General features: G+C 42.7%; 1 protein-coding gene across 1 annotated transcript in view; it reads left to right on the plus strand.

Moving 5' to 3' along the window:
* Positions 1 to 13,661, plus strand: part of FBXL20 (F-box and leucine rich repeat protein 20) — a 2,487,640-nt gene that overhangs the window by 2,283,890 nt on the left and 190,089 nt on the right. Inside the window, exon 14 of the mRNA XM_044055052.1 lies at positions 3,329 to 3,385. Coding sequence (XP_043910987.1) covers positions 3,329 to 3,385 — 57 coding nt within the window. The remainder of the gene's footprint in view (positions 1 to 3,328; positions 3,386 to 13,661) is intronic.

Below are 13,661 nucleotides of genomic sequence, written 5' to 3' on the forward strand. Positions count from 1 at the left end.
CCAGTGATTGAAAATCTATTATTCTCATTCTTGGTCTGACCTAACAAATTAAAATAGTTGGTTGTTTAGTTAATGGGCATATTTTATGGTTCTCAGTAACTAACAGATGCTAAATTTAATGAGAGATTTTGAGGGTTCTTTTGAAAATGTCAGCTAATTGGCCTGGATTTAGATCGGAAGGTTCAAGCTTTACAGCTGTTTGTTCTTCCCTAGATATGTGAAGAGCAGGATTGTTTTTTCAGCATGGATGAAAAATGGGCTGTAAAGTTTATCTGGAGCAGCAAAGAAAAGAAGCTTGACTAGATTACTTTTGCTTAAGCATTTTGGTGGAAGAGTCCCGATTTGGAGAGCTGCTGTTGTGCCATAACTCAGAAAATGTGTAGGTTTAGTGTAGTTGACCTGAGTGTCATGTTAGGAGGAAATCTGCAGGGTTCACCTGGGATGGATTGAGCAACTGTATCAATTTGAATGACTAGGGTGATCGAGACAAAGCTCCGAACAACCAAACATGAAGTTTGTAAGCAGAATACAGAAAGTTATGAAAACTTGTTACAAGAGTAAATTGTTTAGGGCATGGTCTTTGATTTGATCCCAATTGGTGCACAGCACAGAGAGACTCAGGAGGGGAAACTTTTCTGGGTATGGAAGGGAAAATGTAAATCTACATTGTTTTGGCATCAGCTGTGGGGTAAGGATGATTGCTAATGGAATAATATATATAGCATGAATATGGTCTAGTGAGCAGTGATTTAATTTTGTAAAAGAATGCTGGAGAAGGTGAGGAAAACATGAGTCGGAAGCAACTGGTGGGGGGGCTAGGCCAGGATCTGTAGACAGGGTAATAAGAGTGGGAGAGGAAATAAAGATGGGATTGAGAAAGAGGCTTAAAGTTTTATATGAACTCAAGGAAGGAGAGATGGATTACTTGAAAAGAGTCATGGGGAAATTTGTTGGACAGGCAGTATAAACCTCAGGAGTGGGAGCAGATTTCTCTGTTGCCCTAAGTATGATACAAAATCAAGACATTTTGGGATTTTTCCATTGAAGTGCTAGTGCTGTGACTTTTATACCCCTGCTAGACTGTAAAAAAAGAGTTTCCTGAGCAAATTGAGAATGTTGGAAGTGTAAGCAATGTGTATGGGGAGATTGGGTCCACATCTTCTGAGATTGCCCAAGGTTAACTCAGTTTAATGGTGGGGGTAGTAATCCAGGAAGTGTTAGTGAGAATGTTTGGAGGCTGAATTGGGCTTCATCTGAGTTTGTTCTTATTGGGTCATACTGAGGACAGTCTGGTGCTAGAAGGGAATAAGCAGCTGATCTTTTTAATTATATTATTAGCTTAGAAAGTTTTGATGAGAACCTTTAAAGCACAGAATAGGCCTAAAATGCAAGAAATAGAATCCTTGATGTTTAAGTTAGTGGAGAAAGGAAAAGTACAACAGAATAAGAAGGCTAAACAGAAGTTTACTAACTGGTATCTCTCCAGATTTGAGTACAAAGGAGAGGTGATGTGGATTAGGTGACTAATGGGGGAGAATAGGGAATACATGGGTCCTCACAGCTTGTCTTGTGGCTGAAAAAGGTCTCTGTACCAGTCCAACCACCTGGTTAACAAATATTAAATAAATAAATCTGTTTTCTAATAATGACTGAGAGTTATGGGGTACTTGAGTAAGGAACCAGTCACTCTTACCAATGGTGCTGACTGGCAGTGATTAGTAGGAAACAATTTCAGTCAGTCAGCAGGCAGTCAGTCAGTATTTGTTAACCAGGTAGGTGGAATGGTCCTGAGACCTTTTTCAGCTACAACCTGTCTTTAAAAGCAACATTCTAAACAAAAGGCAAGACAAGATGGAATGAAAATATTGCAGGGAGCATTCTAAACAGTAGAGTTACAAGAATATCCCAACTTGATATTAACCGGTCAAGTATATTATGTATATGAACTACAGTAAAGTTTTATAACAGTACGCTGTGATACCCAAGGTAATGAAAGTCAGTAGACTGTAAGTACAACATATCCAATGGTTGATAGAGCAAACTAGAGCAAGCGAAAGCAACTACAAAGTCAAGTGCAGTCAGCATTATATGTCTAAAGCTAACAAGATGACGAAAAACAGCAGATGTGATTTTAGAAATAGAACCAGCTATATAAAGCATTTATCAACAAATACAGTATTACATGTTTGATTTAAGCCTAGAGCAAATGTAACCTTTGTTGCAGCCATGGTCGAAGCACGGTTGGTCCTTTAGCCATTCTTCATCCGTGACCAGTAAAACACAATACATATGAAGATGTCAGTCTCTCTGAGTTTTATTTATGGGCAGGACGACTTTGTTTGCTTACTAGATAAGTGGGTTCTCCAAGGACACTTTCTGCCATGATCTGGATGCCAAGGAATAAACATGTTGAAAGAGACAAATCAAATGCAATGACAGTAATCAGAACCAGAATTATTATGAATGTACAGGTTGCTACCATTTCACAGTAGTTGAGGGTAGCTTAATGGAAGTTAAAACTGTGCATATAACAAAGTAAAGATAGCATTTTGTAGTAATATAGCAAGTATTTTTACAAAAACTGACATTCTCCACAACAGTTTCATATTTAGCTATATTAAAAGAAAATGAGAGCAGAAACACACAGGAATCAGTTTGAAGCCATGAAGACGTCTGGAGATGAATCTGCTTTCATCATATATGAACCATTTAACTTCCACTTTCTTGCACCATGTTAACTCATACCCTGGGGAGGGCAGCACATGCCTTCTTACATCTCTTTGAACTAGGGTCTTTTCTGTGGTTTCTTTCCAACTTTTTTAGTACTAAACCTTCTGAAGATGGGGAACATTTTACTTGAGTTTCTTTGTTCTGGCCAAGACAATTTTGTTTTATTCTTCTCTTTCAAATGACACTACCACTTGGCATCAGACTCCTCTAAAAAGGGATGGAAATTTCTTCATTCCAAACCCTCATTCTAGCAAAGTAAAGGACCTCAAATTAATCCCCAACAGTCAAATGTTTTCTAGTAAGCTTCTAGCCTTTTTTAAGGAAGGTAAAAGACCAAACCTTTTATCCTTGAGTGAAATTAGCTTTGCCTTTTGATGTCAAATGTTTGTAATTGCAGACAGGGTTTCACTTATTCCAGGTATTACACCATTCTTAGTATATTGTAAGTTTGGCTAATTTATCTGCATTCTAGAGCCCTATACTTTTTATTTTCAGAACTGATTTTTTTTTAGTCTTTGCATTGCATAAGTGTATATGATGGCCATTGACTGTGCTTTGATTTTGTCTAACCAACTTTTATGCTTCTTATTTTGAACAGATTACAGATGGCACTTTAATTCAGTTGTCAATCCACTGTCCACGGCTGCAGATCCTGGTAGGTGTAATTTTTGTGATAATTGACAGACTGCTTGCAGTATTATAAACTATGCATGGTAAATGAGGTAATGAAGGTTCTGTTGTAATTTGCTCTTTTGAGTGAACTGGAATCGTACTGAATGAATGAAAATGCACGAGCTTAAACTTCATTCATTTTCAGTTGATGGACAATTTAGCTTGGGTACAACTTCGTCAAGCCGCAGGTGGTCTGTGGCTATGTGCAGCGCTGGTGTTTGTTTTACATTTTACATGTGGTTGGGGTTGAAGGGGCAACAGCCTTCTAAATGCTTTCCTGTTTGATTGTTAAATTTAACTGTTGTATGTTCTGCCTGTTGTTGGTATTGATGCGTAGTTGATTTCATTCAACCCTTCACCTTGGGATCATTAAAAGCCGCAGAGTCAATTTTTTTTGTAAAACGTCTTGTACATAAAAATCATTTATCTGAATTGTGTGTACTCCAGAATAGCTCCCTTTAGGAATTAAAACCTATCAAAGGCACTGTGACCTTATCATATAGTCATAACCTAAGTGGTTTCCTCTGCTTTCCGAGCTTTTCTGCGACCCTCGCACTTTGTAAAAACATTTGTGTATAGCAATGGTGTTGCTAACCTGTGATCAGGAAACTGTAGTGGATATTTTGACCACCACTGCATCATGCAGTTGGAAATGATGCACAGACATGGCATGGGCTTCTGACAGTTGGCACAGAGATTAAGGCTGCAAGCTGTAGTTCCTGTGGCACAGGGTTTGATTCTGTCAGACCTCATTTACTGCTCTGGACCTTGCACAAGTAACTAGACATTCCTCCCAGGTTGCCCCTTGAAAAATGAGTGTTTGTGTCCAGTGCGCCCTCCTGGTTAACAAACTGGTATTAGTATTTGTTATTGTTATGGGGGCATATGAATGCCTTCCTCGTATAGACTTGCCTCCCGTTTAGTCTCTTACCGCACATTACTCTGTCTTGCTCAGCTCATCTAGACTTCTCAGCACTAGAGACCAGTGTGCTGATAAGTGATGGCCCCAGTAGTTCCTTCTGGTATGCCTTTGAGCTTCAGTCCATTGTGCACCTTTGTGATCAGCTGGTCTTAACAGCATCATATTGGTGGAGTGCCTGTGGTGATGCAGATTCAAAACCTGACAATCATTATAATTGCTTTATGATTTTGGTAAGTACATGTCATTTCTCCATTTTCCAGTCCATGGTTTTACGTATTTTGGAAAAATATAGTATTGAGTAGGTATTAGTTTGTGGGTAGTTCTGGAGCCAAGTCCTACCCCCCCCCACATATAATGGGAGTGAGCACATCATTTGTTTAAGAATCTGAACTTTTACTTTATCGATGTATTTCCAAACTGTGAATGCTAGCCAGCTGTTTTCTTAGATATTTTTCTGGTTACATCTTTGAAATGTTGTCATGGGCATAGTATAAGAAAGAGACTTCCAGGTATTATCAAAACACAGCTGTGTCTTAATTTATTAACATCAAAATGCTGCACTTTGTTTTAAATAAAACATGGAGTAAAAACAAAAAAATGAAGCTCAGGAGCAGAGCCACACACCATCCACACAGAAAGCTTTGACCTTATATGTTACCTGACTGCGTGTACTTTTTAGGTCATGGCACCTCTTAGAAGTTTTATGTATAGTTAGGTTTGGGTAGGGACCTTATGGCACTACTGAAATTCCTTAGAGAATGTTTGAACCACCACTTTTTCATCTGATTACAGCTATTGTGAAAAATAAACCAATAAAAAAAAAAACATGCCCACCAGTCAGACGCGTAGCTAGGTTACTTGGTTCCATGTGTAGTGCCTCCTTAAACTCTAAGTTGAGGGGAAAAAGTTATCTCGAAGTCCACAAATATAGTATCATCATTCCTTTTTGAATCTGAACCTCAGATGTTGAAATCAAATTAGATTATATTGAAAAACATCTATGCAAACTGGATCCAAACAAAGCACAGGGAGGAGATGGAATTAGTAATAATGACCTGAGAATACTTCAGCAAAAACGTACAGTACCATTATGCCCACAGGAAATGGAAAACAAAAATATGCCCTCAGTTTAGAAGAAAATGAACTAAGAGAAGAGTTGCTTGACTTAATAGAGATAGACATCTTAACATCAATGAAAGAAATAGACTGCAGAAGGTCCATAAAACCCAAAAAGTCAGAAGTTTGATAAAACAAATGAACACAGTTATTAGGAGTGCCAATAGAGATCCATGCGATATAACAGACGTAAACAGGATATATTACTGTGTAGCTTAATTAATAACAGATAAAGTTCTACCACAAGAACACAGGGTAGTGAGGGAGAGAAAGGGGGAAATTGAATACCATCATGTAAGTGTCAAATAGAGAAAACTATAAAGCAACTAAAACAAGAAGTGCCACTGTTAGAAGATTATAGAAGAGGGAACAGATCAACAAAAATACTTAGAAAGATAGATGTGATAAAAGCAATGCACAGTATTAGAACAGCTCAGGATCTGTCGCGCACTATCGCAGATAAACTAAAAATCTCAGCACAGGTGGAAAAATGTAGAAGATACACAGATAAATATAAAGAAAAAGTACAAAATAAGCAATTTATTGATGACCCAAAAAGTTTTATAGAGAATTGGGAAACAAGGTAAATGCAATTGAAACACCACCAAAAAAAAAAAAAAAAGAAGAAATAGATATGGTTTGGAGAAGTATCTATGAAGATCCTGTGGAACATAAAGATGCTAATTGAATAGAAGTAGTAAAAGAAAGAATATGAAGTTTAAAGGTACAGGATATGAAATGTAACAGCCAGAGAGATTGAAACAAAGTTAAGAAAAGCCTCTAATTGGAAAACCCCAGGCCCAGATGCTGTACCTAACCTCTGGTTAAAAGTATTAACATCTTTGCACGAAGATTTAGCCATGAGTAAGTACTACTTATATGCACACCTGGAGCAGACACCAATCTGGCTAACAACAGGAAAACAATGCTCCTACTTAAGAGTGAACCTGCAAGTTGCCCTAAAAATTATAGACCAGTAACTTGCCTTCCAATGATGTATAAACTATACACTGGAATTGATGCTGACAGAGTTTATAGTCATTTAGAAGAAAACTCAAATTTTGGCAATAGAATAAAGAAAGGGGCAATAAAAGAAAGTCATATGGAACAAAGAATCATTTATTAAATAAAGTCATAGTGGAGAACTGTAAAAGGGGAAGAATCTAAGTATGGTATGGACTGACTACAAAAAAGCATTTGATAGTATCCCACATTCATGGATAAGAGTGCTTAAAAATGACTGATCGACTACATTACAGTGATCATGAAACCGTGGCAGACCACTTTGCAATTAAGTCATGATAAAGGACAGATTAATATTCCAGAGTTAAACATTCAAAGGGGGATATTCCAGGGTGACACTCTGTCACTGCTGCTATTCTGCTTTGCCCTTAACCCATTAAGCTGTCTACTTAACAGATAAGGCCATGGATATAATTTGGTTCGTAGAAAACAAAGTGTAAAGATGTCTCATCTTGTCTTTGTTGATGATTTAAAACTGTATAGCTCATCAGATCAGGAACTGAAAACACAACTGCAAGTTGTCAAAACTTTTTCAGATGATTTAAGTATGTCATTTGGTCTTGATAAATGTGCAAAAGCAACCTTTAAAGCAGGAAAACTGCAGCACCAAGAAAACATCAGATCTGAAGTTGTTTTTATTTGCTCTTCAACCTGTGGGGCACTGATCTGGGATGGATCTGACTCTGTTGCATTTTCCAGCATCGGATCTGAGCTCTAAGCTCCTACCCTACTCATAATGCCCCTGTCTCCCCCCCAGATCTCGTTTGCTCACATCACTAGCATCGTGGTCCATTGCACCAGACTTTTGGTGAGTATTTTTTGGTAATTTAATCCTATCCCTTTGACCTTTCCTGTCTTCTTTCCACCCTTTCACCTTCCTTTTACCCTTGCGCTCAGGCATCGGTCCTTATCTTTCCAAAAAACAAAACTTATCCCATTCCCTCTTTTCTCTCTCGCTCTATTTAAGGGGTGTGTATGTGTGTGTGTTTCTGGGTCCTCTACTTCCTCTACATTGGCTGAGACACCTAAGCCAGGATTCTAGAAGTGCAGAGAGTGTGGCCATAAGCTTTCCCCCGCAAATGCCCACACTCTGTGCATAGTCTGTTTAAGGGTCCTGCACCTGGATTCCTTCTGTTTGATCTGCTCAGGGTTCAACCCCCACACATTGATCAGCAGGAGGAATAAACTGATCCTTAAGGGACTCCTTCCTCCTCCCACTGCGGAGGCCCAAGCTTCATCCTCAGCTTCTGCTGCTTACTCTGCCCCAGCATCTGAGACTCAGCCTCCCATCAAAAGGGCCGGGGACAGGGAGAAGTGCAAACACCAAGACTGGGATAGGTCGAGGATATGGTCCCCTGACCGCTTTTCCTCGGCCAAGCCTGGCTCCCAGCTCGGTCTCCCCCTGGCTCCGTTCATCTTGCTTTTCTCTGGAGCCGGGGTTCTTGGGGCCTTTCCCCCATGTCAGTCTCCCCCACCTCCTGTCTAGGCCAGTGTCTCTGGCCTCTTCTGCAAGGCCCACCCGCAGCCTTTCTGAAGCAGAGGTGGATAGGATGATGCAGCGATTTATCCACACACAGATCCAAGTGGGAGTCTTGCTTGCCCCCTCCCCATCTGGGGCTGGAGGCATGCAGTCTGCCTTTTTGATAATCACTCCTTCTCCGATCTGACCCCCATTTTCAAAGTCTTTTGGCCCCTCGACCATTGACCTGAGTTGAGTCGGCTCTGACCAGCTTGGAGCCCTCCGGCTCTCTGAACCGTAGCCTCGGCGCCTGATCCAAAGGGGTGGTGTTGGCTCTTAGTTTTTCGGACCCCGGCAGTCCACTCAGTCTCTCAGTGCCTGGGGGTTTGGCTCAGTCTCCCCTGTTGACACAGAGGATTATGGACCCGGTCATTCTCCCAGTTCCAGGAGTTCGTTCTCCTTTTGCCTTCTACGTGGTGGAGAGGGTCATCTCAGTTCCATCAAGACCCTTGATGCTATTCGTTCTCTGAGTCCATCCTGGCTCCCTCTGTGACTGGTCCGGATTCTGCCATCCTGCCCCTTCAGGCACAGGTTCTTGCCCCTCCACCCCAGGGAATTCCCCCATGGGAATAGCCTGAAATTTGAGTCCTCCTCAGAGACCCCCGCCCCCCTGAGGAGGTACCTTGAAAGCACATGTGTAAAAGGACTCCTTGCTGGAGTCTCTTATGGAGGACACCGACTTGGAGGAAGGGGAGGGTTCCCCCCAGTCACCCCCAGATGATGTCTCCTTTGGAGACATCATGGAGATCTTCGCCAGCGTGGGGATGGTCTGCCCAAAATTCCAACCCTGACTAGTCTGTGTTCCTGGAGGCATTTGGCGCAGGACCATCTACATCCTGGGTGTCCCCTCCCATGGATCCTATGGTGGATCTCATTACATCTCAGGCGTGAAAAGAACCCGACATGCTGGAGCTTATCCCCAAACGCCCTGCTAAGATCCAAAGTGCCCCATTAGATAAACTGCACTGGTCAAAGGGCCACCAAGAAGGAACTCACACAGGAGAGCTCCATGGTCCATCCACTGGATCAAGAGTCGAGGACCATGGGCCACTTTGGGAAGCGGGTCTACACTTCAGCAAAGTTCTCTGTACATGTGCTGCACTACATGGCACACGTGATCAGGTTTCAGCGAGACCTAATTAAGGAGGTCGCTAAGTCTGCCCCAGGGTCCATGTCAGCGGACGAAAATAATTTTTTTTCTTCCCGAATGGCCACCCTCACCTCCAGCTCCAACACCTCTATGCAGCTGCTTTCTCCCACTACTGACGGTGCCGTTAGAGAAGCCGGAGCAGGCATTGCCATCAAGTGTCATACCTGGCTCTGACTTTGTCCCTTTTCGGAGCCATTTAAGGTGTCTTTACAAATGCCTCATACGATGGTTCCATTCTTGAGGAAGACTATGTAATACATTGGTCCAGAAAGAGAAGGGCGGGAAGACTTTGTCTGCTGTTGGAATCCATTTCTCAACCTCTCAATGAAACTTTTCCAGGAATCAGCGAGGGGTGAAGATGATGTGGTTCCGTAAGTCTCAGGGTTATTCCCAGTACGCTCAGGACTTGCCTTCCCTCAGAGGCACAGGGGGATTTGACAGATGCCACCCTTGTAGCAGAGGGGATCCGAGGAACCAAGGGTCTCTGGATTCTTTCCTGGACAGGCCTGAAGGGTTGCCCAGATGCTCGTCTCTGGAGGCAGTCGTGGGTCAACTTTCGCTACACCCAATGGCCTGGGAGTCCATCACAGACGATCATTGGGTGTTGCAAGTCATATCCAGATGATATTCAATTCCCTTCACCCAAATGCCACTTCTCCCAAAGACCTCCCAGATGTTCTACCCACGCAGTGAGAGGCTGCAGCAGTGAAAATTTCTAAGCTGCTCTTAAAGCGAGTCATCAAGCCCATCCTGCCAGACCAGTCCAGATTAGGCATCTATTCCAGGTTTTTTTTCATGCCAAAAACGACGGGGAACTTGAGATCTATCCTGGATCTGTCAACCCTAAACCAGGCAGTTGCCAAGACAAAATTCCAGATGGTCACACTCCAATCTATCCCGCCCTTCCTGCAGGAGAATGACTGGATGTGCTCAGTGGGCCTCCAGGATGCCTATTATCACATCAAAATGGACAGACGCTGTCAGAAGTTCCATCACTTCCTGCTGGGGGCCAGTCATTACTAGTTCAGAACGCTACCCTTTAGTCTCACCACAGCCCCCAGGGTGTTCACCAAAGTGATGGTGGTAGCAGCTCACCTGCAGCTAAAGGGCTTCCAGGTCTTTCCCTACTTGGATGCTTGGCTCCTTTCTGCTCCTGCCAGGCATCGACTCTACCAAGCCAGGGATTCCCTTCTCCAGACCGCCCACCTGTTGGGCTTCACCATAAATCTCAACAAGTCCCGGTTGAACCCGGTTCAAGTTCTGGATTTTATTGGACCTTGGTTAGACACCATTCAGTTTTTCTAACTTCAGACAGACTGCAATCCCTCAAACGTCATGTCTTGTGCATCCTTCAAGCTCAGCCTTCCCCAGCGGAATCTTTCTTATGGGTATTGGGGTCCACCCTTGTGCCCACTGCCTGGTTGCACATGAGAGTGCAACGGTGGACTCGCGGTCCATTGGTCTTTACTAGATCTGTTGTGACATCCTGATCATTTTTCTCAAGCATGCAGGGATTTTCTTTGGTGGATTCAATCCACGGACCTTCATCAGGGTCGCCCGTTTATTCTTCCTGCCGTGTTGACCACAGATGCCTCCCTACTCTGGTGGTGGGGGCATTGCTTGGGAAGGACAATCCAAGACACGTGGTCTTCCCTGGAGATCCAATTGCATAGCAACGTCCTGGAGATGAGGACAGTGCTGTTGGCATTGCAAGCTGTTCATGCCCATCTTCCTCTAGGAACAATTGCCATCCGGAATGACAACATGTCTGTAGTCTGGTACATCAACAAGCAGGGGGAACCAGGTCTTATCCCCTTTGTTGCAAAGTCATGAGAGTTGGCTATCTCCACCAGCCATTTTCTGGTGGCAACACACATTCCAGGGAGGTCCAACATTCTAGTGGACAGGCTCAGCAGGTCAATCCTGATGCCTTACGAGTGGTCTCTGAATCCTTCAGTAGCAAAACAGATCTTTCTAAAATGGGGTCAGTCTTGCTGCAATCTCTTCACCTCTCTCCTTCCAGCGCAATGTGCAGCAAGTTTTTATTTCTGAACTCCCTACTGGGGGACGTCCCCAGAGACGCTCTGGTTCATGCCAGGCCCTCAAGGCTTCTGTATGCTTATTCTCCTCTTCCCCTGATTTCAGAATTCCTTCAGAAAGCTCAATGGCTTGGGTGCTCAGTCATCCTCATTGCCCCATTCTGGCCTTTCCAAGTGTGGTTCCCTTCTTTATGGTCTCATATAGTGTGTCTTCCCTGGATGTTGGATCCAGTTCTGGGTCTAATTTCACATCCCTTAGGGATTCCACACACATATCTGGCCAGTCTGAAGCTTACCACTTGGCTGCTCCAGTTCCCATGATTGTTAGGGCTCCTGGCTGTCTTCTCTGGTGAAGAAGATATTGGTAACGGCTCATAAATCTTCCACTAGGAAAGTTTATTCTAGTAAGTGGAAATGTTTTTTTATTTGGGCATCTCAACATGACTTGGACCCATTTCCTGCATTGGTTTCTGGTATTTTAGAGTTTCTGGCAGGTATTTTTCAACAGGGTGCTAGTTTTTCCTACAGCAAAAGTTCATCTGGCAGCTATATGTAACTTCCACGTAGGAGATAATTTGGCTTCCCTGACTTCGTCTAAGCCCAATCAAGGACCCAACGCTGCCTTGGGACCTCATGTTGGTCCTCCAAGCATTAGTCTCGTCCCCCTTTGAACCCGCAGCTTTGGTGGATTTGCAGTTTTTCTCTTGGAAGACCGCCTTCCTGATTGCCATTACTTTAGCCAAAAGAGTGTCAGAGCTTCAAGCCTCATCAGTTAAGCCTCCTTATATGACCTACCATAAAGACAGGGTGACCTTGGGTACTAATCCTTCTTTCCTTCCAAAGGTAGCTTCGGAATCACTCTCCCTGTTTTCTTTCTTAATTTTCAGAATAAGGGAGAGTATAATTTGCACCTGCTGGATGTTCACAGGCAATTACATTTTTACTTGCACAGAACAAAGTCTTTTTGTAAGTCTGATCAACTTTTTGTTTCCTACTCTAAGCCCTTTTTAGGGAAACCTGTATTGAAGGTCAGCATTGCTCGTTGGATCTCTCAGTGCATAGTTCTGGCATATTCAGCCAAAGGATTATCTCAGCCAGGTCAAGTTAAGGTGCATTCTAAGGTCTATGGTCACTTTAGCTGCCTTATGGTCCAGAGTTTCTTTGTATGGTATTTGCTCTGCGTCTTCGTGGGCATCATAGCATGCTTTCATCTCCTATTACAAGTTGGAACTTCTATCCAGAAGCAGGGCATCCTTTGGCTCCATCGTGCTCCAGAATATTCTTCCATGAAGGCCACCCAGGTTTTTTGTAGCTGGGGACTCTGTCCAATAGCTTGAGAAGCAGATGAAAACAACAACTTCAGATAAAGAAGTTATGTACTCACCATAATGTCCCATCTGAGTTTTCTTTTCATTTGTCTTTAACCATCCCTCCCTAATTCCCCCTGCCTTGCGTGGCTGTGTGGTTGACTGGCCGGAAGAGGCATAGCCTTTATTTTGGCATAACTTGTTCTTCCCTGTGGTGCTCTTCGGGTATTTTTGCCAAGGGGTAAGGCATTGTGTCAGGTTCGGATGCTATGATTGGCAGTAAACTCGATCTGAGGGGATGAGGGAGACAGGGGAAATTATGGGTAGAACAGGAGCTTGGAGCTCGGATCCGATGCTGGAAAATGCAGCTGAGTCGGATCCGTCTTGGATCCATGTCCCACAGGTTGAAGACAAATGAAAGATAACTCAGATGGAACATTATAGTGAGTACATAACTTCTTTTTTGGGACAAGAATGCTATATAAAATCTCTTGAGCAAGAGGAAGTGTATAAATATTTGGGAATTGATTAAGGATCAACAATAAAACATGAAGAAATGTGAATAAAACTTAAGGAATACTTTAGAAGACTTAAATTAATCATGAAAACAGCATTGACATCTAGGAACAAAATCCAAGCTATAAACCAATTTGCTCTTCCTGTCCTAACGTACAGTTTTGGAGTGGTTGACTGGCCCCAAAATGTGTTGGATAGATTAGATAGGAAAACAAGAAGGATGCATCATGCTCACCAAATGATTTATAAAAATCAATGCATACCAAGATTATATATTCCCTGTTCTGAAGAAGGGATGGGCCTCCTTGAAATTGATTACATGTATAGATCTGCGATTGTGGGACTCAACATAAGTCTGCTGACTTCACAAGACCCAAATGTAGTGAAAGTTTTGAAAGATGAGGAGAGTAAATCTAAGATGATTTCGTGCTTAGGCTAACAGAAGCATATCATCATCAAACAGGAGTGGAAATCAAACCACAATTAGATAAAAATCAGACAGCAACCGAATGTGCCAAAAAACAAAAGAAAGAATATAAGGTGAAGGACCAAATGAGAAGGCAAGAAATATGGAAAATGCATAAATATAGTTGCAAGTATGGAAAACTTCTGGAAGAACCTCATATTGATCAGGAACGAAAGCAAGACTGGTTAAGGAGAGATGAAT

The sequence above is a fragment of the Protopterus annectens genome, chromosome 13.part0, assembly GCF_019279795.1.
Source record: "Protopterus annectens isolate FY-2018-M chromosome 13.part0, PAN1.0, whole genome shotgun sequence".
NCBI lineage: Eukaryota > Metazoa > Chordata > Ceratodontiformes > Protopteridae > Protopterus > Protopterus annectens.